At 37.0% G+C, this 12,269-nt stretch overlaps 3 protein-coding genes across 3 annotated transcripts, besides 5 other annotated features; 2 read left to right on the top strand and 1 right to left on the bottom strand.

The window, feature by feature from the left end:
- Positions 1 to 2,387: 2,387 nt before the first annotated feature.
- On the top strand, positions 2,388 to 3,183 carry NFIA_083140 (60S ribosomal protein eL18; the record flags this gene model as incomplete). Its single annotated transcript, XM_001260259.1, has 4 exons — positions 2,388 to 2,391; positions 2,500 to 2,604; positions 2,682 to 3,049; positions 3,106 to 3,183. 4 exons carry the CDS (start codon positions 2,388 to 2,390, stop codon positions 3,181 to 3,183), a joined length of 555 nt encoding a protein of 184 aa, XP_001260260.1.
- Positions 3,184 to 3,445: 262 nt separating this feature from the next.
- On the bottom strand, positions 3,446 to 4,915 carry NFIA_083130 (glutamate-5-semialdehyde dehydrogenase; the record flags this gene model as incomplete). The annotated part of the gene is made up of 3 exons (XM_001260258.1): positions 3,446 to 4,353; positions 4,404 to 4,565; positions 4,615 to 4,915. 3 exons carry the CDS (start codon positions 4,913 to 4,915, stop codon positions 3,446 to 3,448), a joined length of 1,371 nt encoding a protein of 456 aa, XP_001260259.1.
- A 747-nt stretch (positions 4,916 to 5,662) lies between these two features.
- NFIA_083120 (putative COP9 subunit 3) lies at positions 5,663 to 7,443 on the top strand (the record flags this gene model as incomplete). The annotated part of the gene is made up of 5 exons (XM_001260257.1): positions 5,663 to 5,818; positions 5,910 to 6,146; positions 6,218 to 6,673; positions 6,745 to 6,897; positions 6,952 to 7,443. 5 exons carry the CDS (start codon positions 5,663 to 5,665, stop codon positions 7,441 to 7,443), a joined length of 1,494 nt encoding a protein of 497 aa, XP_001260258.1.
- Positions 7,444 to 8,190: 747 nt separating this feature from the next.
- Positions 8,191 to 8,211: a microsatellite.
- A 107-nt stretch (positions 8,212 to 8,318) lies between these two features.
- Positions 8,319 to 8,546: a microsatellite.
- Positions 8,547 to 8,632: 86 nt separating this feature from the next.
- Positions 8,633 to 8,667: a microsatellite.
- Positions 8,668 to 10,108: 1,441 nt separating this feature from the next.
- Positions 10,109 to 10,198: a microsatellite.
- Positions 10,199 to 10,326: 128 nt separating this feature from the next.
- Positions 10,327 to 10,353: a microsatellite.
- Between the last annotated feature and the right edge of the window lie 1,916 nt (positions 10,354 to 12,269).

Below are 12,269 nucleotides of genomic sequence, written 5' to 3'. Positions count from 1 at the left end.
GCTGGGAAAGTTTCATTGGAGGATTAAGCAGAGGTAACTGGTTTTGACCAACAAAAACAATAATATGTACTCATGTAGGTATAACTTGTTAGTAGGCGCTACTACTTCACTGTCTAGGATATGATGCAGGTAAGGCAGTATGAGTCTCCCTTAGATGGTGATATCCAGTGACCAAGGATTCCCACGAATTACGGAGTATATAGATACATGTCTTCTTAAAACATCACCAGGCCAGACTTTACACCATTGGCATTATCTTGCACCGCCCCTGAAAATTACACGAGCAATGCATTTCCAGTCGGTTAATTTAAGCCCAGGGTGCATTTAATACACAAGCACACCTCTCGTACACTTCCAATCGGTCAATTTAGGCCCAGGTGTGCATCTAAAGGATTGGATATACATATGACCATAGAGGCGATGGATCTCATCATTGTCTCGGGTCCTTCAGGATTGGGGTTTATTGAACTTTTCTGATACTACTAGAAGAAACTGTCTCATATCAGAAGTATTTAGGGCTAGTCACAGGCTCCTCTTGTCCCTTGCTATGTATGGTATAAAAACCATATAAAGAGCATATATTCATCTAAGAATCATCTCTCCATTATTTCAAATAGCCAGACATCTTTTATTGACTAACATACTTGATTACATTATTATATGCTATACTCCACCCTATAACCATATAATTTTTTAGTCATTACGTTGAATCTTTTTATAGAAAATGGTCTCGTTAAAAGTACTTGGGATAGCAGCATCACCCTTGCTGTGGGGTCGAACGCTCTCTACTGCAGACAAGTGGCAATGACATTGGATGGACAATTCCCTAAGAAAGAGGATTGCAATGAGATGTGCAATAAGCAGGCTGAAAAGGCAATAAAAAATCTCAATGATCCCCAACTCAAGGATTCATGCATGGCAGATGACGAGGCTACGCTAAATCTTTGCCTCTCAAACAGGAGCAAAAAAAAAGGTGATGGTCAGAAAATACAGATATTGTGCCTCTGTAGAATGGAGATCATGCTATGGAGAGTCCACAAGGACGAACAGAACGGCAAATCTTGTGCTTCACGCGGCGACGAGTTGAAAACCAGACTACTAGCGGTTGCCATTCCAGGCGGCAAGGATGAGTGTTTCGAAGGCCGTGAAGGATTGGAAGGTCGAGAATGATAATGTTCACTGCAAGCACCAATAGGCATAGAGGAATACTTGAAGGATGTCCCAGCTTGAGCGGAGAATACCAATGTCTGCCTCAGGCCGTAACCCCGCGGGTGGATGGAGGATGGCATGACATCAACAGCGTCGCCAGGAGATCTTCCTTGCAGTAACTCTTCTTCGGACTGATATCTCTGTATTGTTAGTTTCTTGGATGAATGATATTACTTCCTTACCGTCAATTTGGGAACGGGTAAGGCCTTGCAAAACCGGACTTTACACTCTGAGCATTCTCTTGCTCTGGCCCTTGTACATACATAGGGAGTAGATGATTCTCTTTGAAAGAGTATATATGGCTCAGCATTATACATCGTGTAAAAATGACTCATGAAGTGAGCATGTTTCTAAGGTATTTCAATCAGGCCTCTAACTTCATTTTTACAGTGTATCCTACCTTATGCACATAGAAACATTAGTCACACAGTAACTATCACACAGGCACCATTGCTTAAGTGTAGAGTTAAATACCAGCATACCAAGCTTTCTATTGCTCTGATGATGCTCTGTATAGATAGCTGAATGCCAAGTTTACTATATGCTCCAAAATGATCGTTGAGCCTACATAGCCTGGGCTCTTAAAGTGGTCTAGACAGGTCTTAGGATCCAATGACATGGGAACATTCTATGGTAGACGTAAAACGCACTCTGGTCTATTTATTCTGTAGACTACAGTGTTCAGCTAGAATACATTGGCCTAAATCAAGGAATCATGAGGGTATGTAATGTCAAAACCTGCGCAGCAGAATAGAACAAGGCTAGATGGAAGGTAATAGGAAAGGACAGATTTAAAGGACGGAAGGAGAACAGTACACTGGTGGAATGCAGGCCTCACAAACAGAGAAACAATAAAAATATTATTAGAGAGTTTCTACTCTGTACTGGTCTCATATTACTGTGTACCTCTCTATAACTATAGTTAGTTAGTTACTAGGTATGTAGTCAGCTACCTAGCCACTGGATAATACCTCAGAGTACTCCAAGGCACTAATAGACGTGGGACCCACATTAGTTGTAAGTCACGAGCTCCAACTTCTAGATTTGTCCTAGTATAGGGCTCAACCCGCACACACCGTCTATCTGAAAATCATAGATCAAAAACCTCAACAGATTTACATTGTATACGGGCGCGACAGCAAGCCAACACCCAAGGTGTCCTATCAAATACAGCAGCCATGGGTATGTATATCCGTTCAAACATCAAGATTACATGCGTTTGAATTGTTTCGATTATCAACGCACATAAAAGACACGGAGATTCAAAGGCTAACAGTTGTATCACTTCAGGTATCGACCTGGACCGTCACCATGTGCGCAGCACCCACCGCAAGGCGCCGAAGAGCGAAAATGTCTACCTGCAGGTCCTTGTGAAGCTCTACCGCTTTCTCGCCCGTATGATAGTTTCTTGAATTCCTGACTTATAGAGATGGTTACAATTGGAGGCTGATTTGAGTTCTCTGTTCTGCTAGGCCGCACGGAGTCCAACTTCAACAAAGTTGTGCTGCGCCGCCTTTTTATGTCGAGAATCAACCGCCCTCCCGTCTCCCTTTCGCGACTCGTTTCCAATGTCACCGATTCTCACAAGGGCAAGACCATCGTCGTGATTGGAACCATTACTGATGACAATCGTCTTCTCACCGTTCCCAAACTCTCTGTGGCCGCGTTGCGATTCACCGCTACTGCGAGAGCCAGGATTGAGAAGGCTGGGGGTGAGACTCTGACTTTGGATCAGCTCGCACTTCGGGCACCTACTGGAGCCAACACTCTCCTCCTCCGTGGCCCCAAGAACGCTCGTGAAGCTGTCAAGCACTTCGGCTTCGGACCCCACAGCCACAAGGTGAGACGATATCTCACTGTCTTGTGTTAACCCAGTCATACTTATACTTGAACTAGAAACCTTACGTTCGAAGCAAGGGTCGGAAATTCGAGAGAGCTCGCGGACGTAGAAGGTCTCGTGGCTTCAAGGTTTAAGCAGGCATCTCAAGGAGTTGACGATGTCCCGTGGGTTGAGTTGGTGTTGTCACATAAACCTATTGCCAAAAGTACTTGCACAAGGGCTCCTGCTTTCTTGCTATCAGATGTGGAGCTCCTAAATGAGTAGGAAATGTGACTGCAAAGCTCGCGCTGTTGAATCTGGAATTTCCGGATACGCTGGGCCTAGAGTAAATTACAATGAAAGGAATGAATTCTTATTGTGCCGGTCGAGATCGCAAATCATTCATAAATGAAGCCACTATATAGCTAGATTCTCATGTTTCCACTTTTTACCTCCCTCTCCTTCAAAATAATCACCTGCCCTGTGTCCCTGACCCCTGAGCAGATACTTGTAGATGGTCAATCCGTCTAAACCCACGGGCCCTCGCGTATGGATTTTATTCGTACTGATGCCAACCTCAGTGCCAAATCCGAACCTCATTCCATCTGCGAATCTAGTCGATGCGTTCCAAAAGACCCCAGCGCTATCCACACCACTCATGAAATATTCAGCAATCTCTTTCGACTCTGTCACAATTAGGTCTGTGTGTTTCGACGAATGTGAGTTGATATGAGAAATCGCATTCTCGACAGCTGAGATTGGTGACGATGTCGAAGGGATGGTCTTGACAGCTAGGACAAGGTCTAAAAACTCAGTGTCGAAATCCGAGTCGACTGCATCTTCTAGTAAATCTGCGGGTGGGGAGGATATATTTTTCAAGAGAGCAGATTTCGATTGAATGTCGCAACGAAGCCGGACTCCCTTGGCCAGAAGGGCCTCAGCGACACCGGGGAATATAGTTCCAAGGGCGTCTTCATGTACCAACAAAGACTCCAATGAATTGCAAGCAGCTGGATAATCTGTTTTAGCATCAACGATGACTTTGACAGCAATTGCTGGGTCTGCATCAGCATGGAGGTATGCAGAACAAAGACCATCAGCGTGGCCGAGAACCGGAATCTTGGTGTTCTCCTTGACAAATCGGACAAGGTCGTTGGAACCACGGGGTATGACCAGGTCAATCAAGGAATCCTGCGCTAGAAGTGACGAAACAACGTCTCTGGTTTTAACGAGCTGGACTGATGCCTCGGGTACGCGTGTTCCCGAGATCGCTTCAGATATCACTTTTGATATGGCGATGAAGGACTCAGTCGACTCCTTTCCTCCTTCACTCAAGTCAGCAATGTGGAATCCGCTATCGATCATGCACAAGTACCTTTCAGAATGGCAGCATTTCCTGATTTTATGGATAGTGCCGCGATATTCGCGATCACCTCGGGACGGGCCTCGAATATTATCAGCAAGACACCAATAGGACAGCTCACTCTCTCCAGGATGAGACCATCGTCCAGTAGCGTCCTTAGGGTCACTCTCCCCACTGATAGACTGATTAGTATGATGTGTATTCGGCCAATTCATGTACACACCTGGATCTTCCAGATCCCGTACACTAAGAATCCCTTTTAGCATGTCGTCATATTTCCCAGGTCTCGACAGGTCGAGCCTCTTGAGGACACTGTGGCTGAGGCTGCCATTATCAGCCGCTTGGCTTGCTATCGCAACATCCTTTGCGTTGGCATCAAGGATGATTTCTCGATTTCTCGATAGAGCATCGTGAAGCGCTGTCAACGCATCGTTGCGGTCGATTGTGGGCAAAGTTGCGAGTTGACGAGAGGCTAAGGACGCAGTCCTCGCGATATCAACTGCGGAGGAGTCGGTGAGCGACATTGCAAAAACCTTTGACGTGTAGCACAAAAGGAAAAATTAAGCCGTGGCGAGGGGACAATCGGATAGACAATAGCCCCAACACTACTATGACTCAAATGTCAAAATGATCCTTGGGCTACTACTACAGATGTGGGGCAGGGAAATGCCCGCTGTCTACTATGTACAGTGATAACTGACAAGGCATGTCTAATTTCTTATACCTTTGGTGTGCTAGGTACCTATCGACCAGCTGAAACATATAACTCCAGGTACCTTTCATCCGACGGCGTATTATTAATATATACATAATTAACCTGGTTGATGACGGACTGCCCTAGAGGTAAGAGAGGCGGATTTCGGAATACGTTCTTGCGCTAAAACTAATTACTCCGTTGAGAGTATTAAGATTGACTATACTCCGTAGTAACAACAAGAAACATCACGAGTACAAGTAAAGGACGTAAATTGCCTCGAGGCCTGCAGCATAGTTATATTACATGTTACATAGTACAGTAGATGTCATCAGATGTGTCAATATATATCGACTACTGCAAGAACCACCCCAAAGGCTGATGATCACGTACCTTGTATCAGGGTTCGGTGGAGTGAATACTTCACTAGCACTTGGTATGACAACAATGTCACTATCTTTTCGCAAGCTACGCTGATGCCACCTGTGACCCACGCATTCTGCTTTCCCTTACACTCAGAGAGCCTGATTATCGTTCTTGTCCCCAATCTGTGAGCGGTGATCAGATGAGTTGAAAGATGACAGAGATACTGTCGCGCCTCACTGTGGTGTCATCCCTCCAGCATGCCTCAAATGAGGAAGACTATGATCGCGAAGTTTACGAGCTCATTGCCTATTTAAAGCAACCTACAAAGCTTAACGAGATTAAAAGGAGTGCTGATCTATTGCTGGATGTAAGCAGATGCAAAACCATGCCCTGTTTTGATGCCATTGCCAATATGACCGGTGTCGTCGCTCGCTTACACCCCAGGCAAACTGTTACAGGGCCTCAATCCATCTCTGCATTCGGTGGCCTATCTATTCGTTTTCCATGCTCGAGTCAAGGTCTTGGGTGACAGGTGCAACCAACGTTTGCCAAAGGATGTCCAGCCCGGGGGTGACTTGTGGAAAAGGGCTATTGAGTTTCTGAAGGTGTTCGACCCAATTCAAGTTCGCTACGCTGGCCAGGAATGGAGACGACTTATTGAGCTTGTAGCCAACGCCGCACAGGCTGCTTCAAAGGCAAGACGATTGCTTTCATTCACCAGTCATGACCCTTTCTTCTTTTGCTAAACATGACAGGAATCACATAGACTTTCCTAGCAGTCCAAGCGGTCAGAGATGCAATACTTCGACTGGATCCGGCATCAGAGACTTTCACATCGACGCATCTCCTTCTTATGAAACTTTGCCTACTCAGCAGATCGTATCGGCACGCATTGCCCGTCCTAAACAAGGCTATGTATCACTTTCCTGCGGGACCCAGTCATGCTTATCAGGCGCACCGTCAGTTTTTCCTCTGCTCTGAGCACGGGTCAAGCGCGGCGTACATCACCCATGCTTCCGGATTCACTGCACAGGTGTCATATAAAGACCACCTGCAATACTTTCTATATGGCGCGATGGTATACATGGCACTCAAGGAGTGGGAGAGTGCGCTTCATCTCTTGTGCATAGTCATCAGTTGCCCTGTCGCCAATACTGTCAGTAAGATTATGGTTGAGGCATACAAGAAGTGGCTTCTGGTCAGTCTACTGGCGAAAGGAAAGGTGTGTCTTAAGAGAGCCAACAATCAGCATGCCATTGAGAGTATAACTTACAGGTTTCCTCCAATAAACAGGTTATATCAACGCCTGAGATGGTCAATCCGCATGTGATGAAGGTCTATCGGTCATTGGTATTGCCATATGTGTCACTGGCTGATGCCTTTGAAAATGACGACACAGAGAGACTCAGGGCCGAAGTTGATGTTGGACGGGCGATATGGCTCGCTGTAAGCTGATGGAAAGCCTGTGTCTGGTGTTTCCTATTCTAACAGACAATCCAGGATAACAACATGGGTCTAGTTCTCCAGGTCGTTCATGAGCACAGGAAGTCTGTTGTGGTGAAGCTAGGCAGTACATTCTCAGCCGTGGCTATCGCAGACATCGCGCAGCGAATAGCATCAAATCCGGTCCCCTCCACAGAGGTTGAAACATCTATATCGTCTATGGTGATATCCGGCTTGGACTCGACTCTTTTACACTCGAGCAGTCATCACAAGCCCACAATGCTTCACTTTCACGCTGGAGGAGCATCGAACTCTTTTGGGGAAGAGCATATGGCATTTCTACTGGATTCAGAGAGACTTTTGCTGACCACTCTTGCTGGTAATCTCGATCAGAGCAACCATGATCTGGAGCTAAGCAGTGAGCATCTCCAGTTCCTCCGAAGGGCTAAGAATGCCTCGGAGCTCAGTTCTGGGAAGTTTGGGATGAAATTCAAAGATGATATCTCCACCTGGGATGTAGATGAGGACATAATGAGTGGCCTGCATTGAGACCTGGGATTTGGTAACAGGCAGTTCTATCATGGGTGTGTTAGCATTAGCCCCTTAGCTTTAATAATTAGTTGACTGGCTAGTTTTACTTGTTTCATTATAGGATAGTCATCTAATTGGGATATTCAGCATCATAATAGGAGTAGAGCCTTCAAATCATGTAAGAGTAGGGGGTAGCTGGTAGGGCATAATATTTGTATGATAGGGAAGATGGTTATTTTATTATTACTCTTACTATTATTAATAAGCATATATGCATGTGATTAGTTAGAAATATAATAATTCCCTAGGATAGAAAGAAAAAAAGAGAAAAAAAGAAAAGCTATTAGTAGTATAGTAATACTAGAAGAAGATAAAATAAATAAGTATATTACCTTAGATAGCTATTAATATTTCTATAATATATTTCTTTACTTTCTTTCTAATTACCTAGCTATTAATTAACTTAGAAGTTAAGGTATTATATTTATTATCTTTAATATTAAAATACTATTTCTCTAGGTATATAAGGGCCTTGTAAGTAGTTTTAGTAAAGATAGTATTATTAGTAAAATCACTGATTTCGGCCCTGGCCGAAATGGGGCCAGATATGAGGGAATATACTGGGGTTCGGCCTAGCCCAGGTGCCTGAGGAATATATATATGTATGCCGACGGCGTCAGTCTGCAAAGACGGCCATCAGTTAGATAGTCGCTGCTCACTAGGAGCCTCCGGCATGGCCCAGCCCGGCGCCGAAACGGAGTAAGGAATCAATCAATCAATCAATCATTATTAGTAAAACTAAGGGTATTAATAAGTATTTTTTAAAGTATAGTTATAGGTTTTCCCTATAGAAAAATAGTAATATCCTTATTAATTTTAAGTATAGTAATACTAAGTTTATTAAGTGGTAGGGCTTGGTATTTGAATGATGGGGGAAGATGGTTCTTCATTCTTACTATCTGCTATTATTAATAAATATACATATATGCATGTGATAAGTTGACATATTAAGTTTATTAAGTGGTAGGGCTTGGTATTTGAATGATGGGGGAAGATGGTTCTTCATTCTTACTATCTGCTATTATTAATAAATATACATATATGCATGTGATAAGTTGACACATAATAGTTCTATATAAAGTTAAAGAAAAAAGAAAGAGGAAAAAAAAAAAGAAAGAAAAGGGCAGAGTAATCTAGTAAAATAAGAGTTATAGAGTAATCTAAAGTTATAGAGTAATCTAATAACACTAAGGAAGTGCTAGTAAAATAAGAGTTATAGAATATAATTAACTATTATACTATTAAAGCAGACTTAGATATAATTTCTTTATAGCTCTAAGCTTAGTAAGAACTTAAGTAATATACTTTCTTACCTTTCTAGATAGCTTCTAGTTATTAATATCTTTAGTTAATAAGGTTTCCCTATCTATATTAGAAAACCTAAAGTAGCTATTTTCCACCTATCTAAGGGCTTTATAGACTTAATTAATAAATATTATATCTTTATTATAGCTTTTAGCCTTTACTAAGGTATATTAAAAAGTAATAGTAGGTTTACCCTAGGGATATGCTATTATATCTTCATTAATTTTAAGAATAATAATTCTAAGCTTCTAGAGAGAAGCTAGCTATATAGCTTTATTATTATTAATATTATTAAGGATATTATACTTTATAAGAATATCTTCATTATAGCTAGGTAAGCCTATAGTATTTTATACTAAGTAGTACTCTACTACCTAGTTATAAAATTTAGAAAGATCTTATAAAATATTAATATTACTAATATTAGCCTTATTATTATTATCTAATAATTTAAGAAAAAATCTTTTTATTTCTTTTACTATAATACTAGCATAAGTATTTAGCTTTAGTTTAATTATTATATTAATAGCTTTATCCACCTTATCTATTACTATATAGAGGTTAGATATATACTATAATATCTATATTAAAAGTAGTACTAAGTATAGCTTATTTTATTAGCTTAGTAAGATAAGATATCTATTAGGTATTTTTAAGTTAATAAAAAAGAAATATATTATAGATCTTATTATCTTTATAGTATTACTTAATTTTTTCTTATCTTTTAATTTTTATTATTATCTTCTTACTTATACTATCTCTAGTAAAGATATTTCCTATTTATAGTATATAATCTAAAACTTTATTATAAATATACTATATTCTATATAAGCCTTTTTAATCTTATTAATCTAGACTTAGAATATAGCTTTAGCTTATTATAATCTTTTAATCTTATTATTAAATAGTAAAAGTAAGTATTATTTATTAATAGCTATAGTTTTTCTAGTAGAATTATAGAGCTTAAAAAAAGAAGTAATTATTTTAAATTTAAGATATACTAGTATATATATAATCCTAAAGAAAATATCTAGCCCTTCTAAATAAGAGTATAGGTTATTAAGGATAAATCTAACTATAGATATAGTAATATTAAGTTTAAAAAAAGAGAACTTTAATACTAAAGAGGGTGTAGTTATAATTATTATATAATTAATATCTATATAATATTTATCTAATATAAATAGAAAAGATAAGTATACTAATCCTTAAGTAGCCTATTATAATATAATAATTTATTTTTTAGTAGTTACTAATATATCTACATCCTTATCCTTCTTTCTTAGAGTATAAGCTATAGTATTATTAGATTCTTCCTTAGTAATATCTTCTAGTATTTTAGTAGTATCTTTTATAGTATTATTAGATTTTTCTTATATTTTAGTAGTATCTTCTAGTAATTTAGTAGCTTTATCTAATATGTATAAGCTTATATATTAAAAGCTTTATTCTACTATAATTAGGATTTAAATTAATTTACTATTAGGCTGCTTACTATTATTAGCTAATTCTCTAGTATTAAATAATTAGACTAATTTAATAAAAAATTTTAATAAAAAATTTCTTAAGAAGATAGACCTATAGAGCTATAGTTATATAAATACTCTTATAGAAAAAATAGTAGGTAAGGATATAATAATTTTATCTAGTAATAATAATAGTAACTTAATATATTACTCTATAGGAGATATATAGTATGTAAAGTAATATAGGAGTATAAGATATATATAATATATAAAGTAATATAGGAGATATGCAGAGTAAATAAAATTATAGTAATAAGAGAAAGATTAGGGGGAGGGTAGTAGTATAATAGATATAGTAAGTATTACTTATTATTAGAGTAATATAAAGATAATAAATAGTGCAGTAAATAGTGATAATATAAAGACTATAATATAAAGAAAATTATAATAAATATTAGGTTCAAAATAGAATAATTAGTAATACTACTAGCTATTTAGCCTTAAAGTCTTAGATAAGCTGCTTTATATTATCTAGCTAGGCTAATATTATCTACTAATTCTATTTATCTCTATATCCTTTCTATTTAATTAAGTATTAAGTTAATGCTTTTTACTTATCTTATTTTATAGGAAGTATCTATTTCACTAGAATCTTCTTAATTTTATATAATTAGTATTTATCTATATCTCTTTTAATATATATAGGGCCTGGTTCTTTAGGCTTCTAGTTAAATAGATTATTATTATTATATTTCTCTAGATAAGTAATAAAAATAACTAGATATAACTTCTAATCCTTTAGAAAGTTAAGTTTATATACTAATAGGCTAACTCTTTCTAATACTATAAAAGGGCTTATATACTAATTACTAAGCTTCTATCCTAGGTTTAACTATATTATATACTAGTATATAGTTTTAATAGGACCTTATCATCCTTATGGAAAGTATATAGCATACATTATTTATTATATTATTCTTTTATAGTAATTACTATAAAATATAAGGCTTCTACTACTAATACCTAGTATATAAAGGATTACTTAGTAGGTCCTGGTAGTATAATACTTAGGGGTGTAAGAAGGTTTATATTATATATAATCTTATATAGTATTACTTATATATAGGTATTTTTTATAGTATTAAAAACTCTCTATAGCTTTAGTAAAACTAGGGGCTAATTAGTTAGTCTATTAAGTAATATAATAAAGTAATAAAAGAAAATTTTGATAATCTAGTTAATATATTTACTCTATCTATCTATCTAGATATAATATACTATTAGATAATACTGCTTAATCTTAAGTATCTTTATTAGATTTATCTAGACTTTAGAGATAAATTTTAGGTCTCTATTAGAAATAATAATTTTTAGCAGGCCCTAATCTCCCTTATTAAGAGTAGTAAGTAGTATATCTACCTACTATTAAGTATTCTACTTAGTATATCTAGGGATTACTATTATTTACTTAGTGAATTTATTAGTAATAGTTATCAGGGTATTAAATAAACTAGTATCTAGTAAACTAACTATAATATTAATTATAATTATATAGAAAGGGATTACTAGTATTATAATTAACTATAGTATACTATATAGCTAGTATTATCTTATCTATTTTTTCTAATATTTAGGGTAATAATATATGTATTACTTCACCTAATATTATATATAATTAAAAATTAAACTATTAAGTAATTCTAGTATTCTATTAATACTTAGATAGCTATTCTTATTATATATAATATATAATATCTTATAAAGCAAGGAATGTGGTATATAAAGGAATCTATTTTTTATATATAATAAGTAATTATATATATGGTATAGTAAAGTAACTAGTACTTAGGATTTAGAGTTTATATTAATTATTTATATAATCCTTAACTATCTATAATCTACTAGATATTCTTTAATTATCCTTTTCTTAAAATTATCTGATAAAGCAACCCTAAGAATCATAGGTTATTCTAATAAATTACTATAGAAAGTATAGCTAAATAAGATATTAAG

This window comes from Aspergillus fischeri, genomic scaffold (genome assembly GCF_000149645.3).
Source record: "Aspergillus fischeri NRRL 181 1099437636264 genomic scaffold, whole genome shotgun sequence".
Classification (NCBI taxonomy): Eukaryota; Fungi; Ascomycota; class Eurotiomycetes; order Eurotiales; family Aspergillaceae; genus Aspergillus; species Aspergillus fischeri.
The sequence above is the reverse complement of the archived record's forward strand: the minus strand, read 5'-3'. Positions and strand labels throughout refer to the sequence as shown.